General features: G+C 39.3%; 1 protein-coding gene across 7 annotated transcripts in view; it reads left to right on the plus strand.

Moving 5' to 3' along the window:
• The first annotated feature begins 2,324 nt into the window (after window positions 1-2,324).
• Window positions 2,325-22,576, plus strand: part of CABIN1 (calcineurin binding protein 1) — a 122,286-nt gene continuing 102,034 nt past the window's right edge. For 4 of the 7 annotated variants that reach the window (XM_075435086.1, XM_075435091.1, XM_075435089.1 and 1 more), the window contains exons 1-20: window positions 2,325-2,446; window positions 3,483-3,622; window positions 5,240-5,304; window positions 5,736-5,828; window positions 6,169-6,282; window positions 6,457-6,591; window positions 6,848-7,028; window positions 7,962-8,091; window positions 9,480-9,629; window positions 10,725-11,017; window positions 12,597-12,765; window positions 12,921-13,057; window positions 13,423-13,640; window positions 15,474-15,552; window positions 15,796-15,983; window positions 17,243-17,392; window positions 18,057-18,251; window positions 19,361-19,597; window positions 21,089-21,248; window positions 21,486-21,601. In XM_075435086.1, coding sequence (XP_075291201.1) covers window positions 5,302-5,304; window positions 5,736-5,828; window positions 6,169-6,282; window positions 6,457-6,591; window positions 6,848-7,028; window positions 7,962-8,091; window positions 9,480-9,629; window positions 10,725-11,017; window positions 12,597-12,765; window positions 12,921-13,057; window positions 13,423-13,640; window positions 15,474-15,552; window positions 15,796-15,983; window positions 17,243-17,392; window positions 18,057-18,251; window positions 19,361-19,597; window positions 21,089-21,248; window positions 21,486-21,601 — 2,748 coding nt within the window. In that variant the 5' untranslated portion in view covers window positions 2,325-2,446; window positions 3,483-3,622; window positions 5,240-5,301. The remainder of the gene's footprint in view (window positions 2,447-3,482; window positions 3,623-5,239; window positions 5,305-5,735; window positions 5,829-6,168; window positions 6,283-6,456; window positions 6,592-6,847; window positions 7,029-7,961; window positions 8,092-9,479; window positions 9,630-10,724; window positions 11,018-12,596; window positions 12,766-12,920; window positions 13,058-13,422; window positions 13,641-15,473; window positions 15,553-15,795; window positions 15,984-17,242; window positions 17,393-18,056; window positions 18,252-19,360; window positions 19,598-21,088; window positions 21,249-21,485; window positions 21,602-22,576) is intronic. The other 3 variants (XM_075435088.1, XM_075435090.1, XM_075435087.1) reach the window with 2 other exon arrangements.

A 22,576-nucleotide genomic window follows, 5' to 3' on the forward strand; every position in this document is an offset into this window, starting at 1 on the left:
TGTAAGTGTCAGTTTATTGGCTTACAGTGTTGGGGTTTTGTAGGTTTTAGTGCATGGAGACCGGTATCGTGGCTGCCCCGGTCTCTGCACTTTCTCAGGAGGTCTCTTCCAACTAAAAGTTTTTGAAACTTAGGTAATGAGCAGGTGGGTGAACTGAGTCTGAGACATACATGTAACTCAGGAGTCCTCTGTTGCAGGGAGGACGGTGGACAGCCCTGGCTTTGCACAGGGCTTGACCAGCTTCAGGTGGATACTCTGAAATGCAGAAAATAGTATTGCTTTAATTCCGATCTGCAGACAGCTCATTTCGTGGAGGTCCTGTGCTGTGAAGGAAGAAGCACAAACCATTGCCAAAGCCTTTGTTTCCTTTCAAGAAACCCTGCTCTGCCCTGTGGCCCAGCTTTCTTTTTTCGGGCTGCGGGCTCTGTTCCTTCCCCTTGCCCTCAGCCCGTGTGGGCTTTTGCCTGAGAGCAACGTTCCTGGCATTGCAGAGCTGAGCAGGAGAAGAGAAGGAAGGAGAGGGAAAGCTTGGAAAAGAGTATGCCATGTAAAGACATCTGAATAAAATGGGTCCTCGGTGTGACTTTCCCACCCATTTCCATGTTGTGTCTGCATTCTGGCGTTCTGACAAAACATCCTAGAATAATGTAAAATCACGGTGAAAGTGCTGGGTCAAGGGCCGTCCTGAGGATTTTACGGTTCATGGAGTTTCTTTTATAAGAGCAGTTAAAATATTAATCAAAGGATTGATCATTTGGTTATGAAATGTTTGTGCCTTGGTCTGAGCCAATTGACGTCGTTCTGGTGCTGGATGGCAGCACAGAACGAGATTCTAAGAGTGCCATGGGCTTACGGCTGCTGGTTTTCCTTCATAAACTGCTGGTGCTGAACATACTTTTTATGTTCATGTTGATTTGAAGAGATGGCCTATTTTTCCTCCACTGAGCTAATGTTCAAGTAGGTTTGTGCAATATTTTAGGGCTGGAGAAGGATACCCTGCACAGGGGTTACGCAGCCCCCTGAAACCCACCCTAGAGCACGCACACAGAAATCAACAGAAGCAGGAAACATTTTCTCACATCTCTGTCGCTTATGTTTCCTAGTTGGAGAAAATCAAGTACACCACCCTTACCTAGGGCTCAGCAATATGTTATAAAATCCCTGTCCCTTGAATGCTATGTGCAGATTGTCCCTCTCCCATGGTAAGGAGCCTGCCTGACATCTGGATTTAATATCCCAGCTACGGTAGACTTTTTTACGATCGTACTGACTCTGTAACTTCCCAGACTTAACCTCCAAAAGTGGACTAATATTTCTGCTCCAAGAGATGGCCTCTGTTGATTTGTTTGAGAACTCTGTGTAGGCATGTTTGCAAATTCAAAGGCAAGGACCGATTTTGAACACTGTATAAGCATTTGTTAGCTTCAAACCTTTGAAGTGAGGACAATCTTTCTGTGTATTTACATAAGAGAGGAGCAGCGAGGCCCTGAGCGCGCTGAAGGGCACTGCTGATAGGAAAGCGTAACAGGAGCGCGGTAGCTGTGGAAGTTACCTGCAAGCACAGCGGTGTGGTGCTGCTCTTCAGGCAACCCTGCTCTTGGTTTGTCGTGATGGAAGGATGGGCATTATTTTCTCCCACAAGCGGGACCCTGGAGTTCATACATTCAGGACCGGGAGGCCTGTTCCTTATAGTGCTAAATGTGGACTCAGTGAAACGCTTGAGCGCAGGCTTAACTTCACCAGCGTGGTGTGACCCGCTGTAAGAAGGGGCGGCTTTACACGTGGTTACATCCCACCGATGGAGTGAGGCTTGAGCGTTCCCTTGCCGGCGCTTGTGCCCAGAGCCTTCCTGGCACGGCGTGCGCACCCAGAGGGCCTGCGTAGGGCTGCAGAGGGCACACCTCCTCGAGACTCGCTGCGAGGTGGTCACGTTACATTTAAGTAAAACTATTCCCACCCGGAGCTGTCACCGTCTTGTCACTGCCTCGCGACCTCCCGCCGCCATCACACAGAAACACCCTCTCCGCCTCCCAGGGGCATGAAAGCACGTCCCCGTCTCCAGCTAGCACCCCGGCAAGGCCGGGGCAAAACCCGGTAACTCTGCGCTGATTTCCGAACCCGCGGCAACGGCGAGCAGGAATCCATCCAAGCTTCCGTGCACACGGCCCCCGGCCCTGTCAGCCCCGGCGCCAACTGCAGCCCCGCCTCCCTGTCCCCAACGCTCCCATTGGCTGCTGAAGGAACGGACGCTCGGCCAATGAGCAGCCTCCTTATTGGCGCGCCGGGCTCGGGGGGGGGGGGTCGGCGGAGGTTGCCGTGGAGACTGCCGGTGGGGCAGCGTCTCCGGGGAGTCGCCGCCCGCCTGAGGGAGCCGCTCCGGGAGCCCCGCGGTGGCCGCGCCCCGGCGGCCGGGAGCAGCGCCGGTGGCCCGGGGCGGCCCTGCGAGGTGAGTGTCCCTTCCGCCCGCGCCCCGTGGAAGGGCCTGGGGGGCGGCCGCGGCTGCGGCCCCGCGCAGCCCGCCGTGAGGGCGGCGAGAGCCCGGCCCGACGCGGCGGGGCCTCGCCCGCTGCCCGCCACGGAGCCGCTGTCGGAGGCGAGCGTGGGCTCCCTTCCTCCGGCCCTTTGTGCCACGTTCCGGGAAGGGGAGCCTGGCGAGCGGCGTGAGAGGTGTCCCCGCTCCTCTGCGGACGGTGGCTGTCTTTCGGTGAAAATGGCCTTCGGTAAAACGCGGCGGAGGCGATCCTGGCAATGTTAAAAACAAAAATCCAAGCCAAACCAAAAATCAAGTGGCTTTTTTAAACAAATGTGTATTTGCAGTGTATGGTCCCAAGTGTAGCAACAACAAAAGCCAGGAAAGCCCGAGCCACTCCCTTTGTTTCTTAGTTTGAAGTTGAGACTCACACAAGCTCTGGGAACAAGAGCTGACGTGAAATTTTTACTTACATTTTAAACTTCTGAGGTAAAAGGAGATAAGATTTTAAAGGCAAAGGCGTTAAAGAGGTGGTGTTGACTTTTGAGCATGTGCTCACCTGTCATAGCAACAGTTTCATAGCTGACACACTCTGGTAACTGAAGAATTTCAAACCGGTTTCTAATACTTGATATTAAAGACTAATTCTTTTTTTTTTTCCTCCACCTAGCTGATGTAGCAATTTCTCTGAAAGTGCTTGTAGTGACACATTTAGTTCTGAGATGTTAGGGCACTGTTGTAGCTCAGTCCACAGTTAGGTTTGCAACCATGCACAGTGTCTGGTTTACAAAAAAAGAAACACCACCCCCTCCCCCCACCTGCCTGACACGCCAGTGTCAATCTGTGCAGAGGCAGTATCCTTGTCCTGCTTTTCAAAAGCATTTCACTGTTCTGTTCAGTTATGTTCTCTCAACTTATGATCACCAGAGAGTAGAGGTGCTAAGTATTTGTTACAAACTTTCTGTATAAACAAAAAGTAGAGTTAAAATTGTTTTCCCCACCTCTTCTGTAGCTGCCATTTCATCGGCAGTTGAACCACGGAAGTAAACTCTTGACTGTAGTCTCCCTCCTGTTGACTTCCTCTGCTGCCTCGAGCAAGATCATGTGGATTCAGCAAAAGACTTGAGCATGTGTCTGAATATAAGCGTAGTTGTAAGTGAACTTAAAAACACTCAGTTTAAATATGTAATTGATTTGGGATCATATAGCCTTATTTATTTAGATGTCATAAGCATCTGCACTTTCTCTCAAAACCTGGGGTGTTCAATATTTCTGAGAGAACCATTAATCTCTGTGCATGTATTTTCTCCATATGCAAAACAGACAAGGAATCCTTGTCTTGAAAGAGATTTGAGGTTTTATTAATATTTATCTAGTGAATTAAAGAGAAAAATGCTTTATTGCTGTGCAGATGTCAGTCTGATTTAGCTGTAAGCAAGGAAGGTAAGCAGTGCATGGGCAAGCAAAATGTCATTGCTGAATGAATGAAATTCCTGTCAAAGCATTGTTTTGTCTACGTGCAGAACTAATCATGATGATGTATGAGTTAATTCAGCTTACAGTTCAAAACTCCCACTGCTTCCTGCTGTGGTTAATTCTGGACTTACTCTGCTATTAATGTGGTCTCTGACTTTAAAGACTGGTTTTAGCCTGTCTTGCATGTGTCATCTTTTTGTTTGAGTTGATGGGAAGGTTTTATCACATAGCAGTGAGGCTTTTCTAAACAAGCAGCACGGAACTCTTTCATGTTTTTTGCTGTTACTAACATAATGTTTGAAGAACTTAATAGAATATAAATTACAGGTTTAACTGTGAAGAAAAATGACTTGCAGATTTTAAATGTGGATTTTCCCCTTTAAGCTTTTTATCAGTGGTAAAAAGACTGGAAATATTAGTATGCTTCCTTCAGAATGAAGAAATACTAAAAGTTCCGTTTCTTTTGTCTGCATGGCTCTGATAGATCTAAGTATATGAGGTAACTATAATTTGCTTTTGCATTAGAGGTGGTCTGTAGAAGTTGGTCCACATACTCTGAAAAGACAACTGTCTTATAAACACTGGTTCTGTTCTTGCAGGGATAACGGTAATGACAACATTTTTAGTCAGAGGAATTTCCAAGTGCAGGCAGTATTTTGAGCAATGGATTGACTAGCCTCTATGGCCTGCTGCAAAGTCAGTCTGACACGTCTATTTTTTCCTTTCCTGTTCTGTAAATATCTGTAAGTGCAGTGGTTTCTAGACCTGAGAGAGCACTCTGGTTTGCGCTATGGATAAAAGATGCAGGAAAACTTCCATAATTTTCTTTTAAGTAACTGAATAAACTCGTAAGCTGTAATGATTCATGCTCATAACATGCTGGAGTATTCAAGAAGTTTTTTTGGTTTTAGCTTTTGTCATTAAAGGGATTTATGTTGTAATGTTGTTAATATAATGTATGTTCATTAAATATTACACAGTAACTGAGTAACCTTATATCTGTAACCATGTTGCCAATAACTTTCACTCCCTCCTCAATGCCAGGGACTAGAGTCTTGAAAACTATCCTGAAGTAATGAATGTGCTTAACTTTGTATTTTATTCCCTGCCTCTAGTTAAAATTCACTTCAATGTTATTGTTCCTATGTGACAGGGCAATTATCTGTTGGCAAGTGTTAGTGGTGACAAAGGACAGTTAATTAATTATTGATTAAAGTATTCCCAGCTTGTCTTTTATTTCTGAATGCTTTCTTTATGGACAGTATAAACATTCTAATCTTACTTGCTTTCCAGACCTGTTTGTGTTAGGACCTTCCTCTTGATCTTGGAGAAAGAAGGTGTGAATATCTGTGAACATGGTAAGTAAGGGCTTATTGAGATGATTTTTGAGATGTTTCAGTAGAAATAAAATAGAAAATTTTCTCCTTCCCCAGGACTAAGAACAAATTGGCATAAGAACATTGTTTTCGGAGTGATTGTAGTTATTGGTAAATAAGGAATCTGAAAAAATTCACTGTAATGCACTTGTCTATTCTAGGGAAGCTGTTGCTTCCAAGACACCTGAAATTTTGTTTTATCAGCTGATTTTGGGGGCAGAAATTGTTTTGACGTATTATTTGCAAATAGTGATGATTAAATTCATTGTAGTTCTCATAAGTTTATGTAGAGATCTCTCAATATAGTCCATTTTCCAAGTAAAGTAAAAAAAATGAGAAAAAATCCAGTTTGCAAAGGAAACGGGGACACATGTAGATGTAACATTCTTGTCGCATCTCGACTGTCATTCTAGATTCGAATTGCAGCACTGAATGCGAGCTCCACAATTGAGGATGACTACGAAGGTACCTTCAAAAGTCATAAGACACAGACAAAGGAAGCTCAAGTGAGTAAACCCACAATTTCCTAATGGAGTTTTGTCTCTATGGGAGTTTTGTCCTTTCTTGTTGCAGGGATTGTTTAACCATAATTTTTTGTTTTTAAGGAAATTGTGTTACTGTCTTGTCTCTTGAATCCTCCTTTAGCAAACTAAAACTTCGCTCAGATGAGTTATATTAGGTCAGTAAGGCTAATGTTCTGCTGTACAGTCTGGATGTGGACTGCTATACAGCAGGAAGTATTAAAAGTGTGAAACCACTGATGTTTATAAGAAGTATAAGTATGCTGTAATAAGTATATTTAATAAATTTGCACCACAAAATAGGTTCTAATTTTTTAAACCACAGGAAGCGGAAGCTTTTGCTTTGTACCACAAAGCCTTGGACCTTCAGAAACATGACCGATTTGAAGAGTCTGCTAAAGCTTATCATGAGCTGCTTGAAATTCGTCTTCTGCGAGAGGTCAGTGACCTTTAGAGAATGGAACTCTAGAAACTATTTTTATTGTATTTTGTATTACTTCATTTCTTAATGGCTCTTTAGAAATGCCAGTGTTATCAACTGGCAAGTTGTTTGCTTCTCGCTTTACTTGTCTAATTCATAGTGCTCGTGTTGCATTTGTTTTATCATTTCTAGGCAGTTCTTTCTGGTGATGAGAAAGAAGGGCTGAAACATCCAGGCTTGATGTTAAAATATTCCACCTATAAAAACCTAGCACAACTGGCAGCACAGCGGGATGACTTAGAGACAGCCATGGAGTTTTATTTGGAGGTACAATACAGCTGAAATAAAACACAGGAACCTCAATGTTTGCAAAAACTTGCTAAAATACACCTTTCAGCATATGTCATTTGTGTGTATGTCTGAATTCTGTGTACTTCCTGATGTTATATGTGATATAACGGGTCCACCATTCAGTCCCCAAGCCATTTGTGTCCCTGTTGAAAACTAAAGCAGTGCCAGTCCCTGCAGACAATTGGATATGCATGTCTGAAATGTGAATAATGTTGTTTGTAATGCTTTCTAGGCTGTAATGCTAGACTCTACTGATGTCAACCTATGGTATAAAATTGGTCATGTGGCAATAAAACTAATCCGCCTGCCTTTGGCCCGTCATGCTTTTGAAGAAGGTCTCAGGTGTAATCCTGATCACTGGCCTTGTTTGGATAACCTTATCACGATCTTGTACACGCTCAGTGACTACACAAGTAAGTACAGCACACAAAAAAAAATTCTCAAAGAGTATGTCATTTCACATACCAATGCCAACAAGCAATCGTATAGAGAAAATGTGTCTTGCGTAAGCAGTACATTAGGGTACGATGGAGATTTTTACTTCATGATAGAGATTTTTTTTATTTTGTGATACAGTATGATGATTTGTATCATTTCTGATTACACTTAAAATAAATGCCTGTGGACTCTTTGGTCAGAGCCTCTGCAAGAAGTTTCCCTGTAGACTGTTCTCTTGCCTTTCAGTGCATGTTGATTTTGTCTTTCTAGTCATTTCCAGCTACATAGTTCCAGGACTTGGGTATAAAACTACAGTCTAGTTCATAGCCTAGTATGATTACTTGTAGTTACAGCAGTTGATACAACTGACAATAGGATTCTATATTTGAATAATATCCAGTGAGTGAACTGATTCAAATGAAATTTAGGAGAGAAGTTGCAAGATGGCAGAAATGCTGAATCTGATCCCTTGGTTTGTCCTGCTGAAATGGTCCCAGTTCTCTTCACATAATTGCCTGCGTGAGCAAAAAGCTGGTGGGATTCATTGCTTGTTATGCTAATGGAATCTGCATTTAATAACATGAAAGTGGTAAATGACTGTGATTCTGCTTTATGATTCTAATTTCTTTTGTGCAGGAATGGAGTCTGGAAAGTAAATAAAAGATTTAGTGCAAACATTGTTTAAACAAAATTAATGATTAATGATATTCTTTTTCTGGTTGCAACACGTGGGAAGACATAATAGGTTGTTTTAGCTGTATAGATGTAATTATTTGACATGTTACAAAGCCTTTGGTCACTGGTAAATGTCATGTTTAGTTGGATTTCAGTGATGTATATAAAGCCGAGAAATGGGAGCTTTTGAATTAGCCAAAGCGGCAACTGACCAATTTCTATTTCTCTGTCAGCATGTTTGTACTTTATCTGCAAAGCTCTGGAAAAAGACTGTCTGTATAGCAAAGGATTGGTTCTGAAGGAGAAGATCTTTGAGGAGCAGCCTTGCCTTCGGAAAGATTCCTTAAGGATGTTCCTCAAATGGTGAATGTCATCTTATATATTGTATTTGGGGTGTAAATTTTGAGTTTAGGGTAGTTCAGAAAAGCTGTTGAGGTATAATGCTTTAAGATCTAACAACATCTTGCTGACCTGTCTTCTGAATAATAAATCAGTGTTAAGTGTTGATGCTGCTGGCAGAATGTTCTTCAGTAATTACTTTTGGAGGGAGGCAGAAAGAGGCAAAAAATCCATTGGCTGCTGCTCACTTATTTTTGTACCTAAGTCTCTTGTAACCCATATTCCCTTTATTTATTTGTTTGCAGCTGATACCTGCAGCAAAAAAGTTTGGTGTCCTGTAGCTCTGCAAAGTAGATTATCATCTTCTGTGTGGATTTTATATTATGAGTGGGTAGGAGGAAAGTGGGAAAAGAAAGTAGAGGCCCATAAAATTTACAGGATCTGTCCAAGCTAACGACCATTCGACATCAGAACTGCTTCTGACAGTGTAATATGTTGCTGTGGTGGTCAGGAGAATTCAAGGAAGAAGTTAAGTTTTTAGTTTAATTATGGTTCAGTCTCACTGAATATAATAATCACTGCATGTGCAGGTAACGTCAGTACAGTTCTATGTGGAAAAGGAAGTGAAACATGCATCCTTAAATTATGCAATAAATCAGACAAAAACATGTTTAATGTTTTAGGCTGCTAGACTCTAACATCTAAAATATGAAAATACAGAATATTTAGAAGATGTAGAAGAGAAAGGATAACTTAATTTTTAAGGCTTTAGGATTCTACATATAGCAGTAGACCTTTAACAGAAAGTTCTGTTTAGTTATAGAGACTCTGATGTATTAAGCTGCTTTAGGTCTGGCTCTTAAAATTAGTTACATGCTGAATTAAGCCAGGGCTTTTACCCACTTGTGTTTTGTTTCTGGATTGTGATATATCTCAAAAAGTTTTTTCACTTTCGAAAATTCATTCCTAGACTCAGACTATACAAGACAATATTTAACTCCAAATTTTGGTTTGCGATGCCATGAATTCCTCAAAATAGCACTTTAGAATGAAAGGAGTTTCTCAGCTATACAATTTTTTTTCTGAACCAAGAAGTTTTGTCCAGGAAAGAAAACAAAACTTCCTGCTTTCCTTTTGTTCCTCAGTCTTTGGAAAACCGAATAGGACAATATCCCTTTATCTTTTAATTCTTCAGGCAGAACAGAGATTTCAGGTGGTGAACACTTTTATATGCGTGCTATAAAGTTTGTAAAATATTGTTATATGAGTGCTTGTTTTAACACTATTTGTTGCATTATAGGAAGATGTCAAATGAATCTGCCCAGGCTTTTAAAAACAGATAAAAAAGACAACAAAAAACGCAGCCAACAAACACAACCTTTAATATGTCTTCATTTCTTATTATATCTTAGTGACATGTCTATCCATAATGTAAACGTGAGTGCAGTTGAAACAGGAAGAATCATAGATGAAGCACTGGAGCTACGTAAGAAAAGACAGGCTTTGCTGGTGCTTGACAGAGCGCCAGACATCAGACTGGTCCAGCCAATTCCCTTTTTCACGTATGTGTTTGTATTTTCTGTTCTTAAAAGGTTTCTCTGAAGCCACTTATGCTGGCAGCTGTGCTGCGCTTCAGGTTTCTACAGAACACTGTTTTTTCTTGTAAAACCAAACAAACCAACCCCTGCAGTGTTTTCATATTTTATGAGTTTGTAGGTTGCTTTGATCTGCTTATGATTTTAGCATAAACTCCATATGTATCAGTTTTCAATCTTTGAATTAAAACCAGTGATTTAAAAAAAAAAATCTTAACTAAGAATGATTTGGTAGCCATTCCAGCTGTATTATTGGGGTTTTCATATATGAATATTTTATATGTGAACTTCAAAGTAAGTTTAGCTTTTTAAAACTGTTTTTACTATTGGGATAATGGAAACTCAAACAAATTACAGTTCCTTATTTGCAGCAAGATGAATAGATACTAATAAGTTGTTATATGTGTGTTTATTAAGGCATAAAGGATTGGGTTTTATTTTGGTTTCTTTAATGCACAAATTTTTCTAGAATATTAATGGACTCTGCACTCAGGCCCTATTGCAGAGAAGTTTCTTCTGCTTGTGGATGAGTGATTTTTTTTTTAAATTGTCGTTGATTGAATGCAGAACCTGCAAATGGTTCCTTTGATGCTACCTTTTTTTTTAGGGTTCAGTGTAATTTCTTCGGCAGCTAATGCACAGACCTTTTGTTTTGTTGGAGACATTTTTTGAGATTAGGCACATGACTGACTCCCATTTTCTTCCTATTGCAACCAACTCACCAGTTTCCTCTGAAAACTTTTACCTGCTGCCACATTTTGTTCTTGTTTTTTTAAGTGATGTATTCTAGAAAGAAATCTCCTAAGGACCTCTGTTCCAGGCCTGAAATTGTCAATGGTCCGTATGACAGGAAATACAGAAAGATATTCTTCAGCTGTTCTAGTTGTGGGACAGATTTTGACACTCATATGTGTACTCCTCTCCCACTGAAAAGCTGCTCTGGCTACCTCTACGCTATTGGAAAGAAACATTGTTGAATGCTGTTAGGTTTGTAAATATAATTTGGAAAATAATCTGACCAGAATTAATGAAGTTGTGATGCCATTCTGTTTCCACATGCAGGTGGAAGTGTTTAGGAGAAGCTTTACTTGCCATGTATCACCACCTCACAACATGTGATCCTCCCCGACCCAGTCTGGGAAAGAGAATTGATCTCTCCGAATACCGAGACCCAGTTCAACATTTGATTCTTTCTCCTACCTCTACTCCTGTCAGTGTTATTCAGCCAACTCCTGTCAGCACTAATCCAGTGGTGACAATGCCAGATCCTGTATTAGCTTATACTCCAACGACACCCAACTTTCCAAGTCGCAGTCAGAATCCATTGGAACCAGGAGCTGCTGTAGGTGAGCAAGGTACTTCACGCTAAGATTCAAGATATCTTTCCTACTTATCTGAGTATTAAAAGGCCTACAAAATTAATTGGGAAATGCTATCTTTAAACTGTGTCTTGGTAGTTTCAGAACCCTTTCAGCATATATATAACATCTGGTAGAAAAAGTAAGATTAAGCTCTATAAAATTAAGTTCTGTTAACTATTAACATTAGAAAAGGAAGGCTACCTAAACTGCCTGAAAATTGTTGATTCCTGACTAAGACATAGCACCAGTGTTCAGTACGGTGAACTGACTTTCCTTTCTAATGGAATTGAGAGTCGGATTGGTTTGTTGCTTTTAATTATTACTCCAGTGCAGGAGTATCTAACATCTTCTGGTTTTGTGCTATTGATTCATACTTCAGTTTTTCAGTCTTTAAGATTAGAAGAATCGTGACTGCATTCCAACAGTGATGCATATCAAACGCTGTGAAGAGTCTTGAGCTCCTTAGGATGAATGAGCTGTTACAGGAAAAGATGACTGGATTATTCTTCTGCTCATGTGTTAACTTTAAAAATCCAAGAGAACCAAGATGTCAGCTATATTTATTTGAAATCCATAGCAAGAGGTTTGAATATTTTATACTGTAGCTGTATATGTATTTACTACCAAGGAGTTACCAGCATTTTGTTGATATTCATGGGAATTTACTAGTGTTGCTGGAGTTAAAGGCAGACTCCTCTCATTCCCATTTTGAAAACTTCTTGAAGACTAAAATAATGAATAAAGAAATGCAGAATTTTCAGAAAGTATGCTTCTTGCCTAGGACCAGCATTTTTACGCAGAATGCCAGTTTATTTCAAATTGATTTTTAAAAAAAATTTTGGCACTGTCTGCAGAAGGAAAAGAATGAATCTCAGGTGTTGCTGTAGAATAAAATAGTGTCAGCCAAAAGTAACATTTTTAAAAATAGAAACAGTTATGCACTTTTTGTTTGGCAATTTAAGCTGTCAGTATGGTGATCGTGCCCCTGTACTCAGCACTGGTGAGGCCGCACCTCGAGTACTGTGATCAGTTTTGGGCCCCTCACTACAAGGAGGACATTGAGGGGCTGGAGCGTGTCCAGAGAAGGGCAGCGAGGCTGGTGAGGGGTCTGGAGAACAAGTCTGATGAGGAGCGGCTGAGGGACCTGGGGCTGTGCAGTCTGGAGAAGAGGAGGCTGAGGGAGGACCTTATTGCTCTCTACAGCTACCTGAAAGGAGGTTGTAGTGAGGCAGGTATTGGTCTCTTCTCCCAGGTAACTAGTGATAGGACGAGAGGCAATGGCCTTAAGTTGCATCAGGGGAGGTTTAGATTGGATATTAGGAAAAATTTCTTTACTGAGAGAGTGGTCAGGCATTGGAACAGGCTGCCCAGGGAGGTGGTGGAGTCCCCAGCCCTGGAGGTGTTTAAAAAATGTGTAGATGTGGCACTTCAGGATATGGTTTAGTAGGAATAATGGTGTTGGGTGGATGGTTGGACTCGATGCTCTTAGAGGTCTTTTCCAACCTATGATTCTGTGATTGTATGATTTTTGTTGTTTTTTTGTTTTGTTTTCTCCTATAAATTCTGTTTTTAGGTGACATATCTGCAGGTGATAAATCTAAGAAAGGGGTGAAGCGAAGGAGAATTACAGAAGATAGTGGTGAAACAGCAAAAAGGAGATCTGCTAGAGTCCGGAACACCAAATGTAAAAAAGAGGAGAAGGTTGACTTTCAAGAGCTGTTGGTTAAATTCCTTCCATCCAGGTACAGTACAGCAGTAACTTTCGTTATGAGAGTATGAAGAGCTAAATCTCGGAATGTGCTTCCACTGTTAAAATATGCCCAACATGCCATGTTTAGGTTTCACTTAATAATGAGGATTTTGTTGATGTTATGAGGTTTGCCCCACTTTCCTGCAGATTAAGGAAATTAGATCCAGAGGAGGAGGAGGACCCTTTCAATAACTATGAGGTGCAGTCAGAGATCAAAGAAGAGAATTTCCAGCATGTTGGACCACATCGAATGTCATTTGATTCTACAACATTTATGGAATCTGGTAATCTGTGTTTCTTCCGTATTGTGTGCTTCATTTTCTGTATTTTCCTATCTTTTATCTAGAATATACAAAACTATATGGTATTTTTAGAAGTATAATTTATGGCATAGAAATATCTCAGTTGGTAAGAGGTGTGATTTTTTTTTTAAGTCTTGTGGGCTGCTTAATTACTGTGTGCAAGAGCTCTGTTGTGTGGAGTTTCCCATTTAAACAGATTGGAATATAGGAACTTAATTCTGCCTATATGCAGCACAGGAGAACTGCTGCAAGATTATTGCATAAAACACTCTTGAAGCTTACTTACTTCAACTTATGGTCTGCCTCGACCTTAAACACATATGGCCTTGTGTTTATCTGCTTTCTAGAAAAACAGGATGTTCATGAATTCCTGCTGGATAACCTGAATAATGGTGGGATCTTAGAGCTGATGATGAGATACCTAAAAGTCATCAGCCAAAAGTTCCTAGTGAAGTGGCCTCCTGGCTTGTGTGAGGTGGTCCTGAGTATCTATAATAGCTGGAGAAAGCATAGTAGTAGTCTTCCCAATCCCTTACTGAGGGACTCAAGTAATCAGCATATCAAGGTAATGAAACACTTTCCTTATACATCTGTTTCTTTGTCACACTGTTGCTTTCTGTGTGCTGAAAGTACCTAACTGAAATCCAGCAATTAGATGCAGGTTTTGCTTAGCTCTATCCGGGAGCTACTTGTCCTAGCTGTTACATCTTTCATAAACTGTGCTATACTGCAGCTTATGTAACCGTTCCTGAGCTCCTGAATATATCTGGGTGGTACTATATGCAAGTATACCCTGTACATAATGTGCGTGTGTATGTACACAGACAGATATGCATAGAGAGGTAATATAAATATTACAGACTTAAATGTATTTTACTCCTTTACTCTGTTGTTGCTCCTTCTTTTTCTTCCCTCCCTTTGCTTCTAATATGACAGAAAGTTTTGTTTTGTCGTCAGGTTAGTAGAGAGGGTACTGTGTTCACATTGGCTGATTCAGGGTTAGCATTTCTTCTTTAAATAGGGTAAATACAGTTTAGTTATAAAATAACCTGCAATTTACAGTAAAAAAACAGTCAAACAAAACCACAAACATCCCAGCATCACCATTTTATTACCTTCATAAATCAGTAGATTTCACAAATGCAAATAGAAAAAAACATAAGTTAATTCAATTAATGTTAAACGGAGTTGGTGGTGCAAGATGGATTATAAAACCAGTGCTAGTACTTCTTGTCTACTGAGCCTGCCTATGTTGTCTTTTCAATGTTAGCAATATATATTCATTTGTAAAGTTCTTTATTTGCCGTTAGGATGACTGCAGTGTAAAATATTTTTCAGGTTGACAGTGTTTCTACGTTTTTGCAAATGAAAAATGAATTCCGAAAACTATGTTCCATTGACTTAGTTTACAAGACAAACAAAAGTATCACTATATAGCAGATGTTAATTTTTTTATAAATCCTGTGACTTTGGTATATCTGTATATTTTTCATGTATACATACCCTTTTTTAAACAAATGTAAATATATTTGTAAATGTATTCCCTTGGTTCTCACTGCATAACTGTGTGCTTGTAGGTAAAATTTTAAAAGTCAAGATTTTGTAGCTTTATTATTAAAAATCACTGTCCTCATGCTTGTCTGTTCTTTTTCATCCTTGAATTTATTTTAAACTTGATCTGCAAGCGATCCTGAGTGTAATAAATTTGGGTTTTGAAGACTCTAAAGGGCTATTCTAGTAATGTGTATGGATTTTTAAACCTTTTCTGCAAGCACCTGGTTTTTACATCTGGACCTGTAGCCCTTATTCCTATGAAAGTAATCAGAAAATAGTATATTCTTTACTGCACAAAACTACCTGGCAGAGATCCATGGTGTTGTGATTTTTGATATACTCCTGAACTTTGTCCAGCAAGCATCAATAAGCGGATAAGACTACAGTACATACTCAGTCTCATGGAGATAAATACTGAAAAAATTATAGGCTGTAGACTTTTTATTTCTCAAATATCAGTACTACTGTGTTCTGAATATAAGCTTTTAGCATGATTGAGAAATTTAGTACAGTTTTATTTCAGTTAGATACAAAAATAAAGATGTCACTTTTTTCTAACATTAGGCAATGCTGTTCTGGCTACCTTCTTTTATGAGCTGATTTTTTTTTTAATTTTTAGATGCTCCTCCTAAGTTTTGTTTCGTGCCTGTTGATTTGTAGATGCTATTATACACGCTTAGATAGAGGAAGAAGTAGTTATAATTTGGGTATGGAAATCCCAAGAGGACAAGTGGAAGATTTTCTTTGAAGTAAATTGCAAATATAGTGGTGGGTTTTTTAATTCTTCTTTTAATGTATTTCATCCTGTATACTCTTTGTTGATATCTCTGTACTTTTTCTAAAGGATATGATGTTGATGAGCCTTTCTTGCATGGAACTGCAATTAGATCAGTGGTTACTGACAAAAGGGAAGAACTCAACAGGTGAGAACTCGATGTTACTTTCTTCTGACTCTAAAAATACTCTAGAAATGTGAAGAAATGTTTGCAGGAGTTCATTGGATTTTTGAGCTATTTTTTCTTAATGAATATCTTTCAGATCTGTATTTTATTGGTCAATCAATTTTTTGCCTTAAAGTAGAGCAGTACTTTTGAAATACTAGTATGTGGGACTCTCTTCGTGGATGCTAGTAACTTTACAATAAAATGTAATTAATTCATTTGCAGTTTCTCCACGAAATTGCCCTGCTGCCTCTGTGAATGGAAAGTTTGGTCCTGACTTCCCAGGAACTCATTTCTTGGGAGACCTGTTGCAGCTGTCATTTGCATCCTCACAGCGAGATTTATTTGAGGAATGCTGGATGGAGTTTGTTACTCGGGTGTATTGGCTGAAAGCTCGCTTTCTAGCACTGCAGGTTTGTTTTACTTTTGTTTAAACAAATAAAGCTTTTCCCAAACTAAAATCAATGTTATTCAGAGATGGTACAGCTGATTTGGGAATCTTGGCTCATTTAAGCATGTGGCTAAAATCTGCTCAAAACATATAGTAATTTCGTTTTACTTTTTAATATCATTAACTATCCCTACGGGTAGAGGTGGAAATGAAGTAGGAGGTCTCACATGCTAAGCTAATATTCAGATATACCTAATATGTAAGCCTTTGTTTAAATTAGCTTGTGTTCAACTTAAAAAAATATATAAAATATATATATATATAAAATATATAAAATTAGTTATTTGGAGTAGTAATATGCAGCTGCAGAACGGATTTTTTGGAACGTGGAGTAGCAGGCAGTGCAAAATGCAGCTTTTGACTGAAGCAGACTCTAGGTTTAACTACTCTGCTCTGCTTTTTCAAGATAGTATGATTCTTCTGTTGGAGACATTTAATTTAATGTGCAGATTTCAAAGCAGAGGGTTTTAAACCTATCAGTAAGGGAATAATTTGAAAGAAATGTCATTTGATCCCAGACTTTTTTTTCTTTCCCTCCAAGTGTTGCTTCCTCAGGACATCAGAGAGTTTGATGTATCTATTATCCTTAAGTCAATTGTCAAGTAATAATGTGAGTCAGTTTCGTAGGTGTGATCTAACTAGTTCCTTCCATTTTTTAGTTTTTGCATCTAAGGATTCCTTTCTAATAAATTCAGTTAAGGAAAAATAAGAGTTTCTATATGGTTACTGCCATCTTTTCATTAGATATGGAGAGTTACATTTTGCCTGTGCAGCTTGTGCTCCTCTCCTGACCACTCAACTTCAGTATATACTTTAGTTGGATAGAGTAAGTAGAATACATTCACTTTGCAGAATATGTTTCTTGACTCAGTGTTTTTATTTGCTCAAATGGAAGAGTTATTTCTACTGTTTTACTCTTCCACGTTTTTGAACAAAAGGGATTGTAGCAATCCAAATAAATCTTCCAAATTTATGGAAGCTGAATTCTATTTCTCTGATTTGTTTTACCTGTTATTAAAGTCACTGGTAAGATATACTGCCTTTTTTTTTTTAGTTTGAGATTGACAATTGGGTTTGTTTTTTATTTGGGAAGATGTGTAGTAATCACACTGGCAGTGCCTGCATTGAGGTTAAACATTTTCTACATGCTTTAGAAACCCTTGCTGCAGACAGAACTCTAGGGTTTGGTTTTTTTTGTTTTCCTCTCTACTGTTTCTGTAGGGAGACATGGAACAGGCACTTGAAAACTATGATATCTGCACTGAAATGCTACAGAGCTCCACTACAATGCAAGCTAAAGCTGGCAATGAATGCAGCATCGTAATACGGTTACCTAATCTACATGTTGATTCTGTTGTTTCTTTAGAAGAGGTAAGAATTAATTTGCAGGTGTATTCTCCCCACTCCATCTCTCTCAGTTTCAAAGGTCATCTATCAGTGAGCTCTTTTGTGATGGAAGTGTTTGTGATGTTAAAGCCATCATCTCCTTTTCAAAAAGACACCTTTTGGATCTGTTGGTCCTGTACAACTTAAGATGGCTTTTATGCAAAATAGAAATACTAGAGCAACTGCATGTAGAACAATAGATTATTAGACTAGTGTTCTATTTTGTGTACTTAAACATAAATTTCACCGTTGCTTAAATGAGCTATTTACTTCGGCAGTCTTGTTTTCCACCTAACGATTTGCATGTACTTTTAAACAAAGGGATGTCCATCTTCTGTCTATTACTGGTTTGGGGGATGAACTCCAACACAGAAGATGCCATCTTCACTTTGAAGTCCATCTGATGGATGTATTCTTGCAGTGTAGAAATGTGTGATTTGGGGATTTGAGGCAAAAAAGTTTAAAATCATTATAGCACTAAAGTCATATACTACATAATAATTAAAAATCCTTGTTCCTGGTTGATATTCCTGGATGTAGCTGTAGAGTTCACATAGCTTTACAGCTAAACTGCTAGCAGAAATGTCAGTAGTCAAATGTATGTGAAGACAAAATGAAAGTTGGGTTGTGCCATCTGTGATGTTTGCAGATTGAAAAGAACCTAAAATCTCTGGAGAGATGCCAGTCTTTGGAAGAGATCCAGCGACTGTATGAGGCAGGGGATTATAATGCAGTCGTGCATCTGCTTCGTCCAACATTATGCTTTAATGGCTATGGCAGAGCGAAACATCTGGAATTTGTAACATCCATACCAGAGAGACCAGCACAGCTGCTTCTCTTGCAGGTTTGTTTTTTTTTCTTAGATCTTTTTTTAGTGAAAAATTAAGACTTATTCCTGAAAACAGGATGAAAGGCTTTCTAGAATGGGTGTTAATGGTTAACCAGTCTTATTTACAAAGTAAAACGTGGACAAATCTGTAAATTGTCTGAACAGCATTGCTTTATCGACATTGTTAGCAATATGCCAGCTTTTGCTAACTGAGGATGTGGCTAAAGATATAAGATGTCTGAGGCCTACATGAAATGGCCAGAAAAATTATATATTCAAATAAACTTGAGTCATTTGCAGAGACATCTCATGGATGGATTCATGCTATCTGCATCTGCTGTGAGTACTTCCTACTTCTGCTGATGTTGACTATATGGCGATTTACAACCGTTCTGAAACTTAATAGTTATCTATCATATGAATGTTTTTTATGATGTAGTGTATCTGTCCTGCATGAATGACAAACTGTTGATAGATACATCCAGGATAATTGCTATAGATTTAGTCCATTTGACACTATGTAAATAAGTGTACAAATGAGCTGAGCTGTAGGAACAATTTGAGCCTGTCAGGTTCTCCAGGGAAGAAAAAGTTTTCATAAAAAAAGACTGATGCTTTTTGAACTGGCGTGAACCAAATCCTACAGCCTCCATGCCATCTTGTGACCCAGACTTGGCAAAGTAGAAAGAAGCAGGAGGATGTTGCTATAATGCTAGCCTTATAGTTGCTATTTTGTTATTTATGAAGCAATAAAATGGTAGCACAAGACCATAAAGATCCAAACTCTGCTCCTCTAGGGCGTCTATTCAACTGCATATCATGAGAATTTTAGACCTACAGCCATCCTTTTCCTGAATATATTTTTTCCTTGCATCTCTTATTAAAGCATAAAGATTGTGATGATTTTTTTTGAAATGTAGATCCTACTTATTTATTTCTCACCCAGGGTCCGTGCACCTCCTATTGTCTTTTTTTAATGTGGTATTGAAGGTGTTCTTTTATGGTTTCATTGAAGTAACCACAGTAACTGTATATAGTGTATTACGTTCTCCTGCTGTGCATTTAAGGTTTAATATAAACCCTTTGTCCTTATAATAGATTTTTCTCATATTTACGTTCCCTAGGACTCCCTGCTCAAACTGAAAGATTACAAGCAATGCTTTGAATGCTCAGAAGTTGCCTTGAATGAAGCAATTCAGCAAATGATTAATATGACAGCAGCCTCTGCTAAAGAAGAGTGGGTTGCTACGGTAACACAGCTGCTCGCAGGAGTAGATACTTCATTATCATCAGTCAACAGCATCCTGAAAGACTCTTCTGTAACACCAAGCCTTGTTCGATTAACAAACAACCTGATTCAGGTAACCTGTTCACTTGCATTAGGAAAGAGCAATTGTCTGCTCCAGACCTTCAGACATGATACAGCTTCTGTGTCTGAATTGCCACCCACTCACAGTGACATTTGGGTTACATTTTTGTTGGGGGAAGGTCAGGGGAGGATGAGCATTACCTTCATAGTCTTCATTTTCACTGCGTTATGTAGGAGATACACTGGGCACATGTGTGCTAGGATCGGTAACAGCAGGTACCTTCAGACACAAAGCTGTCTAAAATTATCAAAGAATGGTAGTAAAATAACCACAGGAACAACACTGTTTTCTTACGCTATTTGAAATGGTGATAATGCGAAGACTGATGGAGCTGGCTGAGCGCAGTTTGTAAGTTATGGCACTGATCTTGGCTGTATGTGCTTTGGGCTAGAAGACAAGATCCTGTAAGCCTTACAAACCTGGTAGCGTTGCTTGCAGGTGCTGGCCAAGTTAAAGGTTTTTCCAGTAAAAAGATGGTAATGATGAGAAGAGGGCAGGAAAAAAAGTGATGTGCGGACTGTTTCTAGCATTCAAAATACCGCCTAACTTTAGCCTTTGAAAGAAGGTACTTTCAAACCTTAAAACTACTGAATGAATATTTTTCAGTCCAGGTAACAAACACAGACTCTCAGTTCTGTTAAAAAGCTAGTCTAGTTAATGTCAAAATTCAGTGTGCTTGCAACTCTCAAATCGCTGTTTACTTCAGTAAAAGTCAAGGACCTTCACTACTCAAAATCATGCTCTCATTGGGTAAAGTTGTATGTGTGTCACTATGTTATGGAATGTAATGGAATTCTGGAGAACAGAATATTCATTGTAGTATCTTAAATGGTTTCTGTAGTAATAATAGAAATTATTCTTTTTCTACATAAATACCAACAGAAAAATTCTTGTATGTGTGAAAGAATATGTGAAAAGTGTAGGACTTCAGAAATTTCTGGTACTGTGGCAATAAAATGGGCAAATTGTCTATGGGAAATGCTAGGACAACAGTTCTGTGACACAGCATTGTGTTGTGCAGAATTTATTAAGTTACATCATTTATATAGCATCTGCTAATGATTCTGGTTGGTCTTTAACAGTTGTAAGACCTAGTAAAGAATTCAAGAATTCTTTTAACAAAGTTCCTTGTCCTTGCTGGGTTGTAGATAAATTTCTTGTGCAGTAATGAGGCCGACTAACACTAAGAATTTATGCTGCGCATCTTCTTGTTTGTACGTGGTATTAACAGAGAGATAACTAGCTGGAAAATGACAATGCAAGAGGAATGCCAGGGTGGGGAAAATGATCTTCTACCCTTCCTAATACCAGTTGATCTTACTTTAGGACTTCTACTGCCACTCATTGTGCGAAGCAGAGACTCAACTTTAGATTATTTTCTGAGAATATAATGCATTACCAACTCTGGGTTTTTTGGAAAGGATTCATACCTGATGTTTATTTCCTATCACTTTGTCCATATAATGTCTGTTTCTCTATTAGATAATAGACTGCAGCATGGCGGTCCAGGAAGAACCAAAAGAACCATATGTCTCCTCAGTGCTTCCATGGATTATCCTGCACAGGATCATACAGCATGAGGAAGATGCTTTTCGATCCCTTTGCTGCAACCAGGAGCAGCAGCAGAACCAGAGGGAAGAAGGTTGGCTAATTATTCACATTTACATATTGGAGCTGAGCTCCTTACCATCTAGCTCTGGAATATAAATAAGAAGATACTTGTTTGTTGTCTTGTCTTGCTGGCTGAAGGGGTTAGAGGGGTATGCAAACATCACTTTCTTATCACAGAGGAAACTTCTGTTTGCCAGATGAAGCATTGGCTAGTTGGATTTAACTCAGGTCTGTGCTACTTAATTTTTTGCCAACTTCTTTCTTCCAGGGAGTCCTGATACCCCCATGTTGCCTTCTTCACTCATGCTGCTGAACACAGCTCATGAGTATTTGGGAAGAAGATCTTGGTGCTGCAATTCAGATGGTGCTCTTCTCAAGTTCTATGTAAGTGTTAGCGTCATAGAGTAATTTAGGTTGGAAGGGACCTCTGAAAGTCATCTGGCCAACTCCCATCTCAAAGCAGGGAACAACTTCGAAGTTATATTAGATAGTTTATTGCCGTGCCTTCCTGTTAAAAATACACTTTTAAATCCACTTTCCTCCTTCTCCCAGACAAATGTGTGAATGTTTTAGTCAGTTTAACCTGAATAGCAAAGACTTGTTATTCCAGACCCTTGTCCATTGGTATGCTTTCTAAACAGGACTTTTTGTCAGACAATAGATGCCTTTGGATAACCAGCTGTCTACTATAAAAACATCTTAAATGAGAATTAGTAAATGATCTACCTTACCCTGAAAGAGGAAGCACTGGAGAAGTGTTAAGTGGCTATTCTGAGTACTTAGGAGAAATGTGTGCCTGTATCAGCCGCTGACCATGATAAAACTTCAGCTGAATGACTTGAGTTTTGTGGTGCTTAGCTTCTGAGGATGCTTCTTCTACTCTTTAAAAATAAGCAGAGGTAATGTTTGAAGCTAATGAAAATTTCTGGTGCTTATCAGCATTCATCCAGGTGACTGGTAATATGGTAATTTGCCTTTGTTATATATTCTTTCCTATGGTAAAGTCAGAGGTTGTTTGGGTTTTATTTTTGGTGATGAACATATAAACCTGCTTGCAGTCTGTGGCCTTTGGAAAGGGAATACCTGAAAACTGAATCTATACCCACTTCTGTCTTCTCCTTCTGTGTCTGGTAGCTCAGCCACAGCCCTGCCCTGCTTGCAGCAAAGGTTTACTCTGATTTAAATTCAAGCTTTTATTAGATATTCAAATAACATTTTTACCCTGTAAGAACTCTTAATTTTCAGCTGTCCTCTGAGAGTTAAGAGTAACAGTTCTAAATTCTCAACTGTTGAAGATGAACAGTCACCCCAAGTGTGCTAGCTAGAGAGAGAGAAAGGGAGCATGAACAATGTCAGGAA

This window comes from Opisthocomus hoazin, chromosome 13 (genome assembly GCF_030867145.1).
Source record: "Opisthocomus hoazin isolate bOpiHoa1 chromosome 13, bOpiHoa1.hap1, whole genome shotgun sequence".
Taxonomy (NCBI): Eukaryota; Metazoa; Chordata; class Aves; order Opisthocomiformes; family Opisthocomidae; genus Opisthocomus; species Opisthocomus hoazin.